This window comes from Brienomyrus brachyistius, chromosome 19, assembly GCF_023856365.1.
Source record: "Brienomyrus brachyistius isolate T26 chromosome 19, BBRACH_0.4, whole genome shotgun sequence".
NCBI lineage: Eukaryota > Metazoa > Chordata > Actinopteri > Osteoglossiformes > Mormyridae > Brienomyrus > Brienomyrus brachyistius.
Window position 1 is genome coordinate 14,224,396 of NC_064551.1, and position 15,108 is coordinate 14,239,503.

The 15,108-nt window shown below is 45.9% G+C and overlaps 1 protein-coding gene across 1 annotated transcript in view; it reads right to left on the bottom strand.

The window, feature by feature from the left end:
• LOC125714961 (neurexin-3a-like) overlaps positions 1 to 15,108 on the bottom strand; it is a 280,661-nt gene that overhangs the window by 41,821 nt on the left and 223,732 nt on the right. Inside the window, 1 exon segment of the mRNA XM_048986129.1 lies at positions 12,144 to 12,312. Within this exon segment, the coding sequence (XP_048842086.1) occupies positions 12,144 to 12,312 (169 nt within the window).

Sequence of the window (15,108 nt, forward strand, 5' to 3'; positions counted from 1 at the left end):
ACTTTGTCCTCAGCACCACCCCAAAAACCCCTGTCCTCTCCACCACTGCTGCGTGACGTGGTTCAGCTCACCATCCTGACTGAAGCGTTTCTAACTGGGACGGTTACAGTTCACGGCTTAAGAGAGGAAGTCACCCTGAAATGTTTGGGAGAAGCTATTAAGCATTTTAAGATGTCTCCATTACTCTGCACACAAAGATATGTCAGGAAAATAACCAAACATCAATAACCTCAACGGCAGGGTGAGGGGTGGCCCTTGTGAATAAACTTGACAGAAAAAAACATAGGAAGGAACCAGGCCTCCATCTCTGCTTCCTCATCTCATTAGAGAGCTATGGGGACTCAGGCTCCGCCCCTCTCGGGGTCCAGTGTGCACTGCCACGTTCCAGTTATGCCCTTGGCTCAGGAGCCCACAGGCTCGTCTGCACCCATCCTGCTTAGCGGTGGGATTAGACCAGCCGCCCCAACCAAAGCCTACCCCCCCCCCCCCCCCGGAGACATCGAGGGCCTGGAGATTTTGTTTTCGATATGAGTAATTGTATCAGGCTTGTTGAGTACAAGGCGATATATCCCGTCCCTGAGAAATCGTTGGCTCAGATCCTGACCGATAAGCGGCGGGACATTGGAACTCGCCACGTATCCTAGTGACCGCAGTGGCTCAACTGGATTTTGTTTGATGTGCCCAGTGGGAGCGATCGTACCGCCAAGCGTGTTAAACGTCTGTGGGGTCATTGGTCAGCCTGCCTTAACACGTAAACGAGAAGTGGGAAGCCGGCCAGTCGACCTGACCTAACCGGAGGCTGTCCACAAGCTCGACTGCCATTCCCCCCCCCGACATACTACTTGGACACGCCTCTCTGACTTGTATGAAGAGAGCATTCCCAGCAGGTCTGAACCGCCAACTGGGCCTGGATTTCTTGCTTTTCCCAGCCTAAGCTTTTTGGGTGCAGTTTTCCTTGCTATCATGTCCGCTTGTGAGCTTTTCGCATTAGTCTGTACTTAAAATTCTGTCACAAAATCCCTTAACTGTGTTGGGGTAGGGTGCAGTGCACTGCAGGGAACGGTATGGAATTTAATGCTATCGGTACCCTAAACTGCAAATGACCTGTGCAGCTGCCATTCACACAAGGCACTGCGAGATTAACCAGGAGTAAAAACCTGCCCCCTACAGGCCCGATTGAGTTAAGTGACCTCACCTGCATATGGGAGTCAAACCTCACAATGCACATTGCAGCCCCACGATCTCAAGCTCCAACTGGACACGCTCCTCCCATCCTCATTTCAGGCATCAGGCTGATGTTGATGCACGCTCGTTACAGAAAGGACAGAACAGGCGTTTCCATGAGTCACGTTGTGCTAAAATTTAATTACCGGAGAAGCCAGATAAAAAAAGACAAAACTAAAACAGAAGAAGGAGCAGGCGGTGATTCGTAGGTTTCCTTGGGCTGCTGTCACTGCATAACTGCATTTGCTCCTCCGTTATTGCATGGCACATCGATCGCACGTTTAAATACCTCAGAGGCTTTTCTTCACTGCTGCTTAAAGCTGACCTCCTCCTTGCTAGACTATGTGTGAGGAGGCCTTACATGCGACTCGGCAGGCCAGAGCTGCTTTAAATGACCAGGCCTTCTGTTAAGACCGCCCTCCTGGACTCTTAACCACGGTTTTTAAACCAAAGGACGCACCAAGAGCTCAAAACCATGCCTCACTGACTCATTAGTTCCCAGACACAGACTGTGGAATGTCTGTTCATACAAAAATGTACTCTCATTTTTACTAACTATTTTAAAGAGAAACCACACGCCACAGTGGCAGGCATGCCTGCACCGCTGCCTTGATGCCAACCTATTCTTCCAGAACTTGTCCTACTGCAATGACGGCAGATATTCCACTCCCCCATTCTGGCTCTGGCTCCCACAGCAGTCGCCTCAGCATCATGGGAGGCTCTGGAAGGTGAGCCCAGAGCTCCAGGCCATACCCTCAAAATCAGCCGAAATATGATCATCACTGGCTAAGATTTCATTTCTAAAAAAGCAAATTTCATCTCTAGTATGCTACTCTGCCCTATAATGGACTGGCCTTCTGCCTAATTCTGCCAGGGATAAGCTTCATAGTCATCCAACCCTGCACTAGACTGGAAGATGAAAAGAGGAGGCTGGAAGACGAATGAATGCTACTCTTCAAAATAGTTTCATTTCAAATTCAAGGGCTCACTGTCTTTCTTCTCCCACAACACAGTGTTAAATATCTCTAAAAAAATCTATAAATTATGAGCGATTATGACATCAATTTGAATTCATTTTAAACTGAATTAATGGCATTAAATTATATTATTTTTGAGCCCACAAGATCACCGCCTTAAGTATGAGAATAAAGTGAACTGGAATTAGATTTGATGTATAAATGAAACAGATTAAATTGCAAATCATCTAACAAACACCTCCCATGTTGTAACACATTTTTCATGCCATCAGAAACAAACTCCGGGTGTCACTGGTGCTGAGACGCCTTGTCTATCAAAACGCCATCAGAATCCTGGCATGTCGCAGACACCCAGGGGCATAAACACATTTGACAAGGAAATTAAGGCTCTCCGTGTAAGAGGAACGTGGCTGACGCGTGATCCCTGTGTCGGGAAGGGCTGTATCACACATCGATCTTCAATGGTCGTTCATCATTACAAACAGTGCCCACAAACATATGCCTTGGCGAAGGATGACACAGGGCCCGGTGTACCAACAGGCCAACTGCACTGCCAGGGAACCCCTGAAGTGTGTCACCCCAAGCAGGGTGTCCCCTACCACGTGTCCTTGCCCCCCTGGGATAAACTGCAGATTCACTGTCACCCTCTAGTAGGAGACGGATGGATGGATGAAGCAGCTGAAGACCTAGACATCATACATAATTGGCCTTCAATGTCCCATGTATTGTTCAGTGTTTGTCTCATTTTCAATCCATATCTTAGTGCGTTTTTTTTTTCCTTTATTCCCAGAGTTTCCAGTCGCGTTTATTTCAGGATGCATCTTTCTGTCATTTCCAATCCAAATGCGATACAGGAATGCGCCGACGTACGAGCTGAGCATCAGAGCGCCGAACACGGCAGGACGCCAAAATCCCCCTCCAACGGCCTGAGAAACGAGCGACACAGCAGATTCCGATGCTGCGCCGGCAAATGATGCGGGCAGGCAGGACGCGGCGGCTCGCAGCTCCGCATCGCTTCAAAGGCCTCGCGTCGCTGGCGGTTTCACGGAGAGAAATGCGTCTGTCTCTGCCTCACGTTCCCAGCAGAAGTGTTCGCCCACCAGCTGTTACGTACAGTGGTGAGTCACGTGAGTGGCAGCGAAACACTCCACGCACAGCCGCTTCTGCCCCCTCCAAATCGGTGGGGGTGGGTGCACGGTCGCAACGGCTAAATTGGGAGCCGCGATTAAAGATGCATCCTACATATAAACTAAGTTTTATTAATCAGTTCGGTGTTTTAAGGAAAACCGTAAATAGCAGACTGACTCATTGGTATGTACGCAGATATTCTTCACTATTCCCTAAGCCGTAACACTTTAATCCACTCCAAACTGTACCATGTCTTTATGGCAGCCTTGCACTGCCGTGAACAGTTACAGGTGGAGGTGCTGTGTATCCTAACACTCAAGGCCCATGTTCGGCTCAGTTATGTGATTAAATGATAAAATAAACAAAGGCATTTATACGTTCCTTAAATTACTTCCTAATGTGTAAACTGTGGTTTGCAAAATACATAAAGTTATAAATTATGTACAATGTGGATATAGCTTCCCATGGGCTCTCTGAATAAAATATAAATTATACATAATGATATCATAATATAAATACATATAACGTTAGTATAAAAGATGTAATAATGCACCTGTACCCTGGTATTCCAACTCGCATAGTTTAAAGTCCCATTTAAACACCTCAAATTAAGCCTAACATCTGGGAATGTGAGTGAGGTACGGTAAATGTCTGCATATAAACACAAAACCACATCCAATAATTAGGTGCCTAAAGTGTTTTTTTTTTTTTTAATCATGCAGAAGTAGGTACTTTTGAGAGTTACGGTTCTTTTTGGGAGATTAATCGGGATTTCTAGGATGGACCTGGAACAAATTATAATTTTCCCCATAAGAAATAAAGAAAATAGCTTCCTGATATTTGAGTTTGAACTATAAAAGCCATTTCTAATAACCAACCGTGGATAACGAAGTGCAAAGGGCAGTATGTACTGTCTACCGTCAACAGGCGCATGGGCAGCATGTACTATCTACCATGAGCAGATGCATGGGCAGTATGTACTATCTACCGTCAGTAGGCACTCGAGCCGAAAAGCTCACTATAAACCCCAAATTTACACAGAGAGAGAAAAGTGAACAATGCAGAAAGAATATAAAGCAATTTGCAGCGAGCGGTAGTGAGCGCTGGTCAGTGCTGACGGCTAAGCCCTCCCTCAGACTGCTGCCCAGGCAAATCGCTCAGCACGTGCGCCTCAATCCCTGCTCTTGGCCCGAGGTCCCGAGGCTGGCGAGCGTCCTGTTCTCCCAACGCCCGCGGTTCGGTGTTAAATGCCGTGATCAGCTGAATCGTGCTGCTCTTGCTGTGAGGTTAAGCGGGCTCATCCCGGACCTCCCCCACAGACAGGCGCCTCTGCCAGGTCGTATCCGACACCTCTCAGCCTGCTCAGAGAAGAAACGGTGCAGCAGCACCTCTGTCATCCGCCAACAAATTCAGCGATGGACATAAAAATAAATACGACAAGTTTTCTTATATAGTTTAATAGCTAAGATTTACTTTCCCTTCACTGCTGACTAGCTTTGCCTCATGCCCTGGCGAGGACACCGGCCTGCGCTAGACAGGGACTGCGTTTGACCGTCGCGTCCTTGGAAAAGACAAGACTGGAGACAAGAGCCTCTCAGCGCCCCCCCCCCGCCCCCCCCCGCACAAGCGTCCGTCTTTCAAAGGGAAAAAAGGGATGACTCTTTGGCAGCAGCAGAGTGGAAGCGCGTTAGACGCACTGCGAGAGTCTTGGCGGCAGTCCCCATCGAGACAGGCACATACAACAAACTACCCTTCAACCTGAATTCTAATGCCGGCGGCAATGGGAAGGGGGGGGCCTGGCGGTTGGTCCTATCCCAGCTCTCCCCAAACGCAGAGCAGGACACCCCTATTACGGAAGGTCATTGAACAAGGACGCATGGTGCTGTTCCATGGGCAGGCAGGCCTCACTGGCTGCGTGTACCTCCCATAAATAACCCCCCACCCCCATACCACACTGTGGTACGCGGAGGGCGGCCGATGAGGTAAGTGTGCCAGGATGCCCGCCGTGCCCGCTGACAGAGGAAGCGCAGACCCTGCGGCTACAGGCCGGTTGGCACTACAGGTGGCACGGTGCTGGCACACCGGCCTCTTTATCCACAATACAGCCGTTACTTTTTCTCTCATTTTTTTTTCAGGTAACCATGGGAACTTAAACAAATGTTTACGCCATGGAAAAAAACACAAGATGCAAAATCAGCCATGCAGAGCAATTATCCTGGAAAGCGGTGGCCATTTTCTGCACCCCTAAAGGACAATGCAGAAGTGGTTGCGGCACTACAGAGCAGCTCATCATCACGGCAACACGGCCTCACCATCCCTCAGAGAGTGAGACCCCTCCTCACCTATCTGCCCGGGCAGCTTAGAGCTCGTTTTGACACTCGGGGGGGGGGGGGGGGGGGGGGGGGACTGCCAGGCTCAGAAGATACCCTTGCACCTCAAGCAAAGGCTGCAATTGCGTGCTGCCTACACGCTAATGGTGGCTTAAATGCTGCCATCAAGAAATTCCTGCAACAGGGTGCTTTTGGCAAGATGGGTTCAACAAGAACCAAAATGGTGGGGGGAGGAGGCAGAATGCCAGATCGTGCAGAGAAATGCATAATTTGGCCATTGTGTCTTGTAGGCCGGATAAAAGAAGGCCTGCTGTTATGGGGTTGGTGGCTGGGGTGGGGGTAGAGGGCCATTTTGCTTTATCAGACAGCGGTCCGGGACACCTCACGTGAAAATAAACCCCCAAAATCGCCACCTGCAAGGAAAGATCAAGAAGCAGTTATTATACGTTGGAGTCAATTAGTAGCTTTGCGACCTGAGGAATTTCATACCGAGCTCTCATCACAGCGCCTTCTGAAGAATCAATTCGATTTAAGCGGGATTGGGGTGGGGGGGGGGTAGTCAGGGGCTCTGTTGCTGCAGGGAAGGGGAGAGCAGGGACCACGAGGCTGTTAATGACAGCACCAGGCAGCTCAGAAACACGCCGCACAGATGCTCAGCGCTGCTGGGTTCACTGGCAGCTGTGGAGCGCCTCATTCCACTCGCGCTTTGAAGTCCAGAATGGGGGGGGGGGCCCTAAGGATCCCAGATTAACATCCATCTAACTGCCTGCCATGATGCCTCATCCAGTCAGGGACACCGTACTGGCGGGGGGAAAGATTAAGGCAAGATTACAGGAAGATTATGGTGTGGGGCGGACATCCAGCCGCACAGACACAGACACACACACAGACACACACAGACACACACACTGGGGTTTCTAATTATATCTTTGTGGGGACTCTCCATTAATTTCTTTGGGGAAACTCTATTCCCAACAGGACACCCTTAAGCCGGATTTGTAGGTAGATTGGAACTGTAATAACAAAGTATATGATAATAATAATAATAAAACAGTAATAATGAAAGTAACTACATATGATACTGTACTATACTCTGAGCTGTCGAATGGCTGAAGTTGTTCACTGTTTTCATGAGCTTCACAAAGTAGGACATGGTTTCGCTTTTACTGAACGTTGTATTTAACTCAAGTTTTTTATGTAATAAACTTTATGGCTTCTGGGGACTGCCTAAATTTCAGGCACAACATTTGGCACAAGAGGTGACATTTGTCCATCCATCCATCCATCCATCCATCCATCCATCCTTTAAATGCTTAGTGTGGTTTTGCCTGGGAGGGTTGTCTGGGTGCCAGGCTGGGGTGCAGTCTGGATGGATTCCAACAGTAACAGTTATTCTGTCTTTTTCCTGTGTATGGTTAGTTAGTCTGCTAAGTGGTTATAAATTGGCCACATTTTCCATCAAAGATCTGTAAAATGCTGAAACTCTCACATTTTATTTGGTTACTTATAGTTAAGGTTAGGGCTGGGTGGGGGTTAAGGTTAGGGCTGGGTGGGGGTTAAGGTTAGGGCTGGGTGGGGGTTAACCTTCCTGTGGTGTTCGGGTCGCCACCGATCCGTTTTTAGAAGCACCACATAAATCTGTGTACTGCATCAAGGCTTTTTGACTTTGTCAGGAATCTCTATATAAACAAAACAAAAATGAAAATAAAGGCATGCCCAGGCATGTAAGGCAAGATAAGACCAATTCAGTTTGTTAATATAATTCTCTTGAGGTTTATTTTACCATTGTATTTTATTGAAAACAGGAGGCCCAGAAAGGTTCAGAAAGCCACACCAAAAATATTAAAACCAGTCTTTTCATGGATAAGGGAGCCTAACAAGGTAACCAAGAGGTAAAAACCAATTTGTATGATAAATGACACTAGCTGACATAAAATTTGTTGAATAATATCAAATGACATTTTTCAAACACCCTTCATAAACAAACATTTTAGTATATTTAGTTTTGCTCCATCATGTCTGGTTTATCTGTGATTTCTACTTTAACTTTTTTTCATATACAATGCATTGCATACCTAATAATGTCATTTTGATACCAGTCATATAAAATCACCACTAACCTGTCATAGACTAATTTTTTGGACAAACTAGTCTGCAGGGTTTATAGGCAGCTTACAGTGAACTTACAGGTTTGCTGCTGCAGGTCCACTGACGCCGACCTTAACGTTAAATGCGCTGGGTTAGGAAGGCGAAGCTTTTCAGTATCTAGTCAGTGAATTTCCAGTGATGCTAAATTAAAGGGAGATAAGAAGGTTGCTGAAGGACAGTGTATTTGCAGCCAAATTGGTGACAGTGGAGAGGCAAGCCTGGGAAGAATTCCGTGAAGTTGTTGATGGATTTCTCAGAAACGAGAAGTCATCTGACTATCAGGTTCACGTCAAAGATATATGTTGTTTTCAAGATCTTGGATGTAAAATGAGTGTCAAGATGCATTTCCTAGACTCGCACCTTGATTACTTTCCTGAAAATTTGGGTGAGTATAGTGAGGAGCAAGGTTAGTGATTTCACCAAGATATTAGTGAAATGGAGTGAAGATACCAAGGATGTTGCAATGTAAATATGATGGCTGATTATTGTTGGAGTATGTACAGACAAAATCCTGATGCTTCACACAAAATAAAATCATACCAGAAACAGTTTCAGAGAGCTAAGTGACCAGCAAAGACATGATCAACTGTTTCTTTGATGTAACATTTAATAGAATTTATGTTTATGAAATTTTAATTGTGACAAAACCAGACTTGTGGAGGCATACTGGAAGCCATATTCTGAAGTTACATGAAAAACTGTAGAACATGCAATTGTTTTTGTTAAATCACCTAACAAAATTTTTTTTAAATGCCAGCCGGCGTTATTCTTTTGAGGGGTATTTTATGGCTGATTTAAGACACAGGTTGGCACTGACCTGTCTAACATAATAGATAGGAAGAGAAAGCTAACGCAGAACGAAGGTTAAAGACAGACATGTCGGATCTCGTCCGTAACCTGGGGACTGCTTGTATTCTTATAATTATTACGAAAATAGCGATCACCGAATAAACGTACAATCTCAGTAATCTCAGGTCTAAACACAGGTTACTTAAGAGACCATGTATTCTCCACTTCCACATGTCATTGGGGTGAAAAAAGGATTAGCATCATTCAACTGCCAAAAATTCCCAAATTCCTCAATGTGCTACACTGCCTGCGTGAGGATTACCGAGCGTATCCTCTGTAGAATGCTCCCGAATGCGACAATTTGAAGCTGATGGGATACTCCATTTGCTGCACATGCGCGCATATTCTCTTAAAAGGGCCGATCCCCAGAGCTAGCCGCCCATTCCAAGGGACTGCTTCCCCGCGTTAATCAGCAGCTGAAATCATACTCCATTTAGCTCTCACACAGCACATGGAAACGAGTAACCGCTCTGTGTGCCTATCAATAATAAATTACAATGAAGTATAATTGAAAAAAAAAAAAATCACCTGATGTTTCAGTATTGGATCCTCCTTTGGCGTTTAATCATGGAGTTCTCTAAACACAAATTCCACTAGAAGATGTACTTAATAATTAGAGAGGAGCTTTGCCCAGAAGATATTCAAACATTTTTAACCTGGTTTCACTGCCCTGCCATTAAAAAGCTGATGACAGGCATTTAAAATCAGCCCAACTGAGGTGATTTCCTCTAGTGCCCTAACAAAAAACCTTTCATAGCTGGTAATTTGCTGTGGAGAAGGTCTCGCTTTCAGTTCACACTGAAAATAAATACAAATATCTGTGCAAAAAAACATTGATTTATTTCTTGCATCCTTATTCGTCAAAGTATGAGATTCTAGCTTCTGGAAAGTTCATCAAGTAGCTCAAATGTTTGGTGTGCTTGACAATTGCAGCAGACGCCTACATTTATAGTGGGTAGTAATTGTGTTTGGGGTTCACACAGGGCTGTACGTGTTTACTAATACGACAAAGAGTTAACGTGGACAGTGCTTTCGAGTGAAAATGAAGTATGTTACTGCCGCAGTTACAAATACACACAGATATTTATCTCAGTTAATTAACAAGGCAATCTGTTCAGAAGAAAACTTGGAAGGGAACTAGATGAAAAAGTCACAGAATAAGATAAAAATACTGTGTGGGGGGAGGACTATTCTCACATTTTTTGTTCCAATGCCGTTTGAAATATGCTAATATAACAACCGGCGTGTGAAAACTGTTAAACAATAGATGCAGTGTGGGCGACTGCCTGCGTGGTGAAGCCCGTACACATCGCCTGCCTGTACACTGCAGTGCTGAGTCACTGTGGTCCATAAGCATCATGCCGTTCATTTCCTCGCAGCCACTTCCTCAACAGGTGCTCATCCCCAATCACTCTACACAAGCATTCAGGGGGGGGAATTCCAGAATCATTCTGAAGTAGGGGAATATTCTACTGATGTGAGTAAAATATACATAGTCAGGAATACAACAAAGAAATATATCAAATGACCCATACTGATATTAGAAATATACAATTTTCACTCATTTTTATATATAACAATGTGCTCCCCTCTGGGATCAATAAAGGATATCTTATGTAGATGCAAAATTTGCCAGTATCCTTGCTAATCGTGACACGTATTAACCAACGGGGGACTTTCAGTCAAATATTTTAATACAGCTTAAATCCAAAGATTGCATTTTATTATGGAGCTTAAGACCAAAGTATAAGGAAACTAATTTCACTACATCTAAATGTATTCGGGGGATTGTAGTAATAAGGCATCCTCTGATGCAGTTCCCAACGAGCACCAGCCTAATTATAAGTTACCTTAATAATATGGGTTTGTGCTGCTGATCCTGAACGCGCAGCTCTGATGCCTGGCCCTGCTGCAGAGACGCGTCTGCACCCATGCATGCAGCATCCCTTTACTACTAAAAGTCCCTTGGTAATGAATAAATATGAATATGCATAAGCCCTTTGAAGCCATATTATGAGTCACACTAATGGCAACAAATGAGAGTTGAGATTTGCGGCTCATCTGTGTCCCTGAGCTACTCTCTGTGTGAGTCCCTCGTGCAAACGTGCAAGCGTGAGCGTGCACATGTGCCCGAGACACGTGGTGGAAGACCCGGTGCAGCTCCTGTGCACGTCTTGGAGAGCAGGGGCCACGTTTTAATTGCCGTTGCCTTAAAAGCACCCAGGGCACGCCAGCTGCAGCGGCCCAGCGGGAAGGCAGGCCAGTCGGTCGCTGTGATGCTGATCCCCTAGCAGTGCATCACTATGGTAACCTACCCGCCTCCATAATGCTCCCTCCTCTACCAGGGCTATGACCGTCCTTCCCTTATCCATCCGAGCTGGAGCACTGCCACTTCATTCACACGTTATCAGCCCTAGTAATTTATTTGCTCATTACTGAGGCACTACAACTTCATTAACTCGGCCCCCACAGCCACACTGGGTTATTCACTTGATGGTGCACAGGGGACTTGAATCACAGAGGGGCTTGCTTCCCCCAAGTCGTCCCTGTCACCAGCGTAGCAGCTTCTCCCGCGTTTATTCAGCGTTACCGTGACGCTGCGGCTTCCATTGCCATAGCAGCTGATTTATTTACTTGTCCCGCAGTTCGCCGAGATGCTTGCTTCCTTTCCTTGCTTTTTCAAAGGCAACTCTGATTCAAAATTATCGTCAATCGGCTTATTACTATAGTAAACGAATAATAAAATCAATAATTAGGACTGCCCCCTGCCGTCTGACAAGCTCGGTCGATGCAGGCGCGACGTGTCACTTAACCTGCTGCGATTCCTCATCGCCTGCCTCGGCAGCTCCGTGACTTCATGGCCGATGTGTGAGGGCCGTCGGCCGACAGAGAGCCTCGCTGGGCTGAAGGAGGAACGGGCTGTAGAACGCAGGGCAGAGGGGAAACGGTGCAGGCACCAGCAATGCCCACCACTGGCAGCACCACACACTCGAGGTGCCCGCACAGTAAGGGACGATGTGTGTTTCACAGGAGGTTTCATTTCCTTTTATAAAAAAACAGAAATCGCCAGATGTCCCCCATTTACATTTCCTGCAAGACGGCGCCTCTCTCCTGGCTGGCCTCGTACACGACGCAGGTGTTCCTTGCTCCATCTGAATTTTGCCCGCGTGCAAAAACCTCAGGGGTGATAAAAGTAACATGTGTGGTGGTGATTGCCGGCTTAATACAGGTTTTCACTTTTGAGCACTTCCTCCCTTCTTTCCCCAGTGCGGCGGCACAAAGACATAAGCTAAGTGTATTAGCTTAACATCTGTTTGTGCTTAAGCAAATTGGAGTGAGCCGCCCCTCAGATGGGTGCGTCGCACCACAGAACAAAGCGCACTCTCTGTTTGTTTTTCCCCCCTCATTATTAGCCGCCGCCCCGAATGCTGTTGCTGTCCAGCGGGCCTTTGAGTGGTGAGCTCACCGGCGAATAGCTGTGTCGCACCTGTGGGGAAATGCTCGTTGATTGGCCAGTTGTCCACCTGCAGGGTGGCGTTGCCTCCGTTCCGCACGAAACGGGCCACGTGATACTTCCCGTCGTTCACCGGACTCGATTCCCGCACGCTGATGTCCACTGTTCCGATGTTGAAGGTGACGCCAATCTTGCCTTGTTCCTAGAAAGAGGTAAAGGAAAAAAAAAACAACAGAATTAAATGGTATATTTAAGAGTCTCCCATTTTCTGAAGGTCCCCCAGTAACTTTTGACTACTGAACCACTTAAATTTCACATCTTACTTTCAAGCACAAAATGGCAGTAACCTTTGAGTAACCTCTCTCTTCAACACTCTGACAGGCTTTTGAATAATATGCGAAGCTGAAACATTCTGATAAACCTGTTCTTTTCATAAAAATAATTTACCACCTATCGCCCTCCATTTACGCAGCAAAGAATCTGCCTCATTGATCTACATAATGCCAGAGAGGAGCACAGAATGAAGACCATTAAAAATGTGAGATAAAGGAGATTAATGCAGGCCACTGGCAGGGCTGTGTGAGTGGGGAACACCAAACGTGCGTCAGTACTCTGCCTTCCACTCGTCTGAGTGAAGCTGACATGAGCATGGCGGAAAGAGGGACAAGAGTTTGGATTCCGGTGGAATGTGTTAGATTCAAACTACGGCAAGCCACAAACGCCAAAAAGGGCATAACATCCATCCATTTTCCAAACCACTTATCCTACTGGGTTGCGGGGGTTCCGGAGCCTATCCCGGAAGCAATGGGCACGAGGCAGGGAACAACCCAGGATGGGGGGCCAGCCCATCGCAGGGCACACTCACACACCAATCACTCATACATACACACCTACGGGCAATTTAGTAACTCCAATTAGCCTCAGCATGTTTTTGGACTGTGGGGGGAAACCGGAGTACCCGGAGGAAACCCCATGACGACATGCAAACCCTGCACACATGTAACCCAGGCGGAGACTCGAACCCAGGTCCCAGAGGTGTGAGGCAACAGTGCTAACCACTGCACCACCATGCCACCCCAGGCATAACATCTATATAATAAAAAGAATATTGTTGCAAATATATTTAATGTTCAGCTGATACTTTCATGCAAGTTAACTTGCAATTTTAACCATTTACTGCATACAGAGAAGTGTACAAACCAAACAAAAAATTTCACAGCCCTCAGGGATACTATAGGATCATCAGAGAATTGAACCTGCAACCTTCAGGTTGTCAGTCAATTTCATAAACCACCATGCCACAAAAATGTGTCGGCTTGTTTTAATATATTTGGGAGGCACGGTGGAAAAAACGGCAGCCGCTGTGACACCCCAGAAATCTGCTGTGCTCGGATGCTGAAAGCGCTTGGCGGCTCCGCTCCATAAACAGACGTCAAAATCAATTTCCTCAGGCGAGCCAGTCGACACGCATAATCGTCTGAAGCGAAGCCCGGCCAGTGGTCCAGGACCAAGCGAAAGCCAGGGAAACAGCTTTAGCCATGCCTAAAAGAGGAGAGTGCTGAAATAATCCAGTTTATTTACTGCAAATAAATTCCAAATTAAACACTCCTAAAGGTCAGCAATGATGATAAAATATAATTCACGGAATCATCTAAGGGGAGTTTGTGTACGCCTCAAGCTTTTCAATTTTAATAGTTAAAAAACAACAAAAACAAATCTCTTAAGTTGAGAATTAATTAATATTAGACTGACACGCCACACCCAATGTGTACAAACAGGAGAGAACTTTACGAATTTAGTCCCCGGGCATCATTCGCCGGTGCAAAAACACGTTAAAACTAAATTGGTTTACGAAATGCGAAGCGGAAGGTTCTCCATAATATCACTGCATTGGAAAGCAAGACAAAAAAAGGTGAAATAACATAAGGAAGGCCGCCCCATTACTCATTTTCAGTGATTATTTGTTTTCACCTGGAGGCGACTGCAAACGAATTCCCAGAGTTCACTGCTGAATAACTGCATACAAGAGTCTGAACGGTTAAGAGCAGAGTCCATGTGATTTTGATGCCTGATGAGTCCACATGCTGGATTTATGGTGTCTGTCTATTCATAAAGCCTTAGGGACTTTAGGTAACTATTATAGCCATTATAATCTTACCATGGCTATTACTCAGATCTTTCACGAATTAATCAAAGTCCTCTTAATATTACTATAAAAAAATTATACACAATAGAATCCCTATGTAACGTTACACACGATGCACGAAGATAAACTGTGTTGAATTAAATTAGAATGAAAATTTCATCAACCTTTTTTGTTGGTAAAAAAAAACATACTTTATATCTGTTAAGATTAATCGCATAAGCCTTACCTGGGTACAGCAGAAACAGTTTTTCCTCTGGTCATTTACAACTTGGGTAAAGTTATCCAGAATCAAACTTGGGTTGGGGTTTTTGGTATTTGCCAGGGTTTAAGTCCAGAATTTGAACCACAGCAAATAAAAAAATTCACCAGCTATAGCTTCCAAAATCCCCCTACAGTGCATTCGATCAATAAGCAGTCATCCATACATTCTCCGTCTGCTTATCTGGTACAGTGTCATGGGTTAGGGTGGGGGGGAGAGGGGGGGTAAGCGAGCCGACCACAGATACTGTAATATGGAGCAATTCAGAGATACCAGTAAACCGAACTGCATGTCTTTGGACTCGGAAAAGGCGCTGGAGAGCCCACATACAGGGCAACAAACCTATTTAAACGGCATAGACTGCCCATCAGAAAGTTCAGGAATCCTACTCCCGTTGGAGGGGGGGGGGGGTCTTGTGAAGGCTGCTCTTTCCTCCCCAACCAGGGATGCCCAACCTGTCAGTCAATCTTGGAGTCTTTCCAGGTTGACTACAGTAGCTGATTAGTGGATAATGCTTTATTTTATCACTGGTGACAAACCGGTTGATTGTGACTGGCAAAATATACCGAAGGGATCCCCCTGGTTGGTGGAAA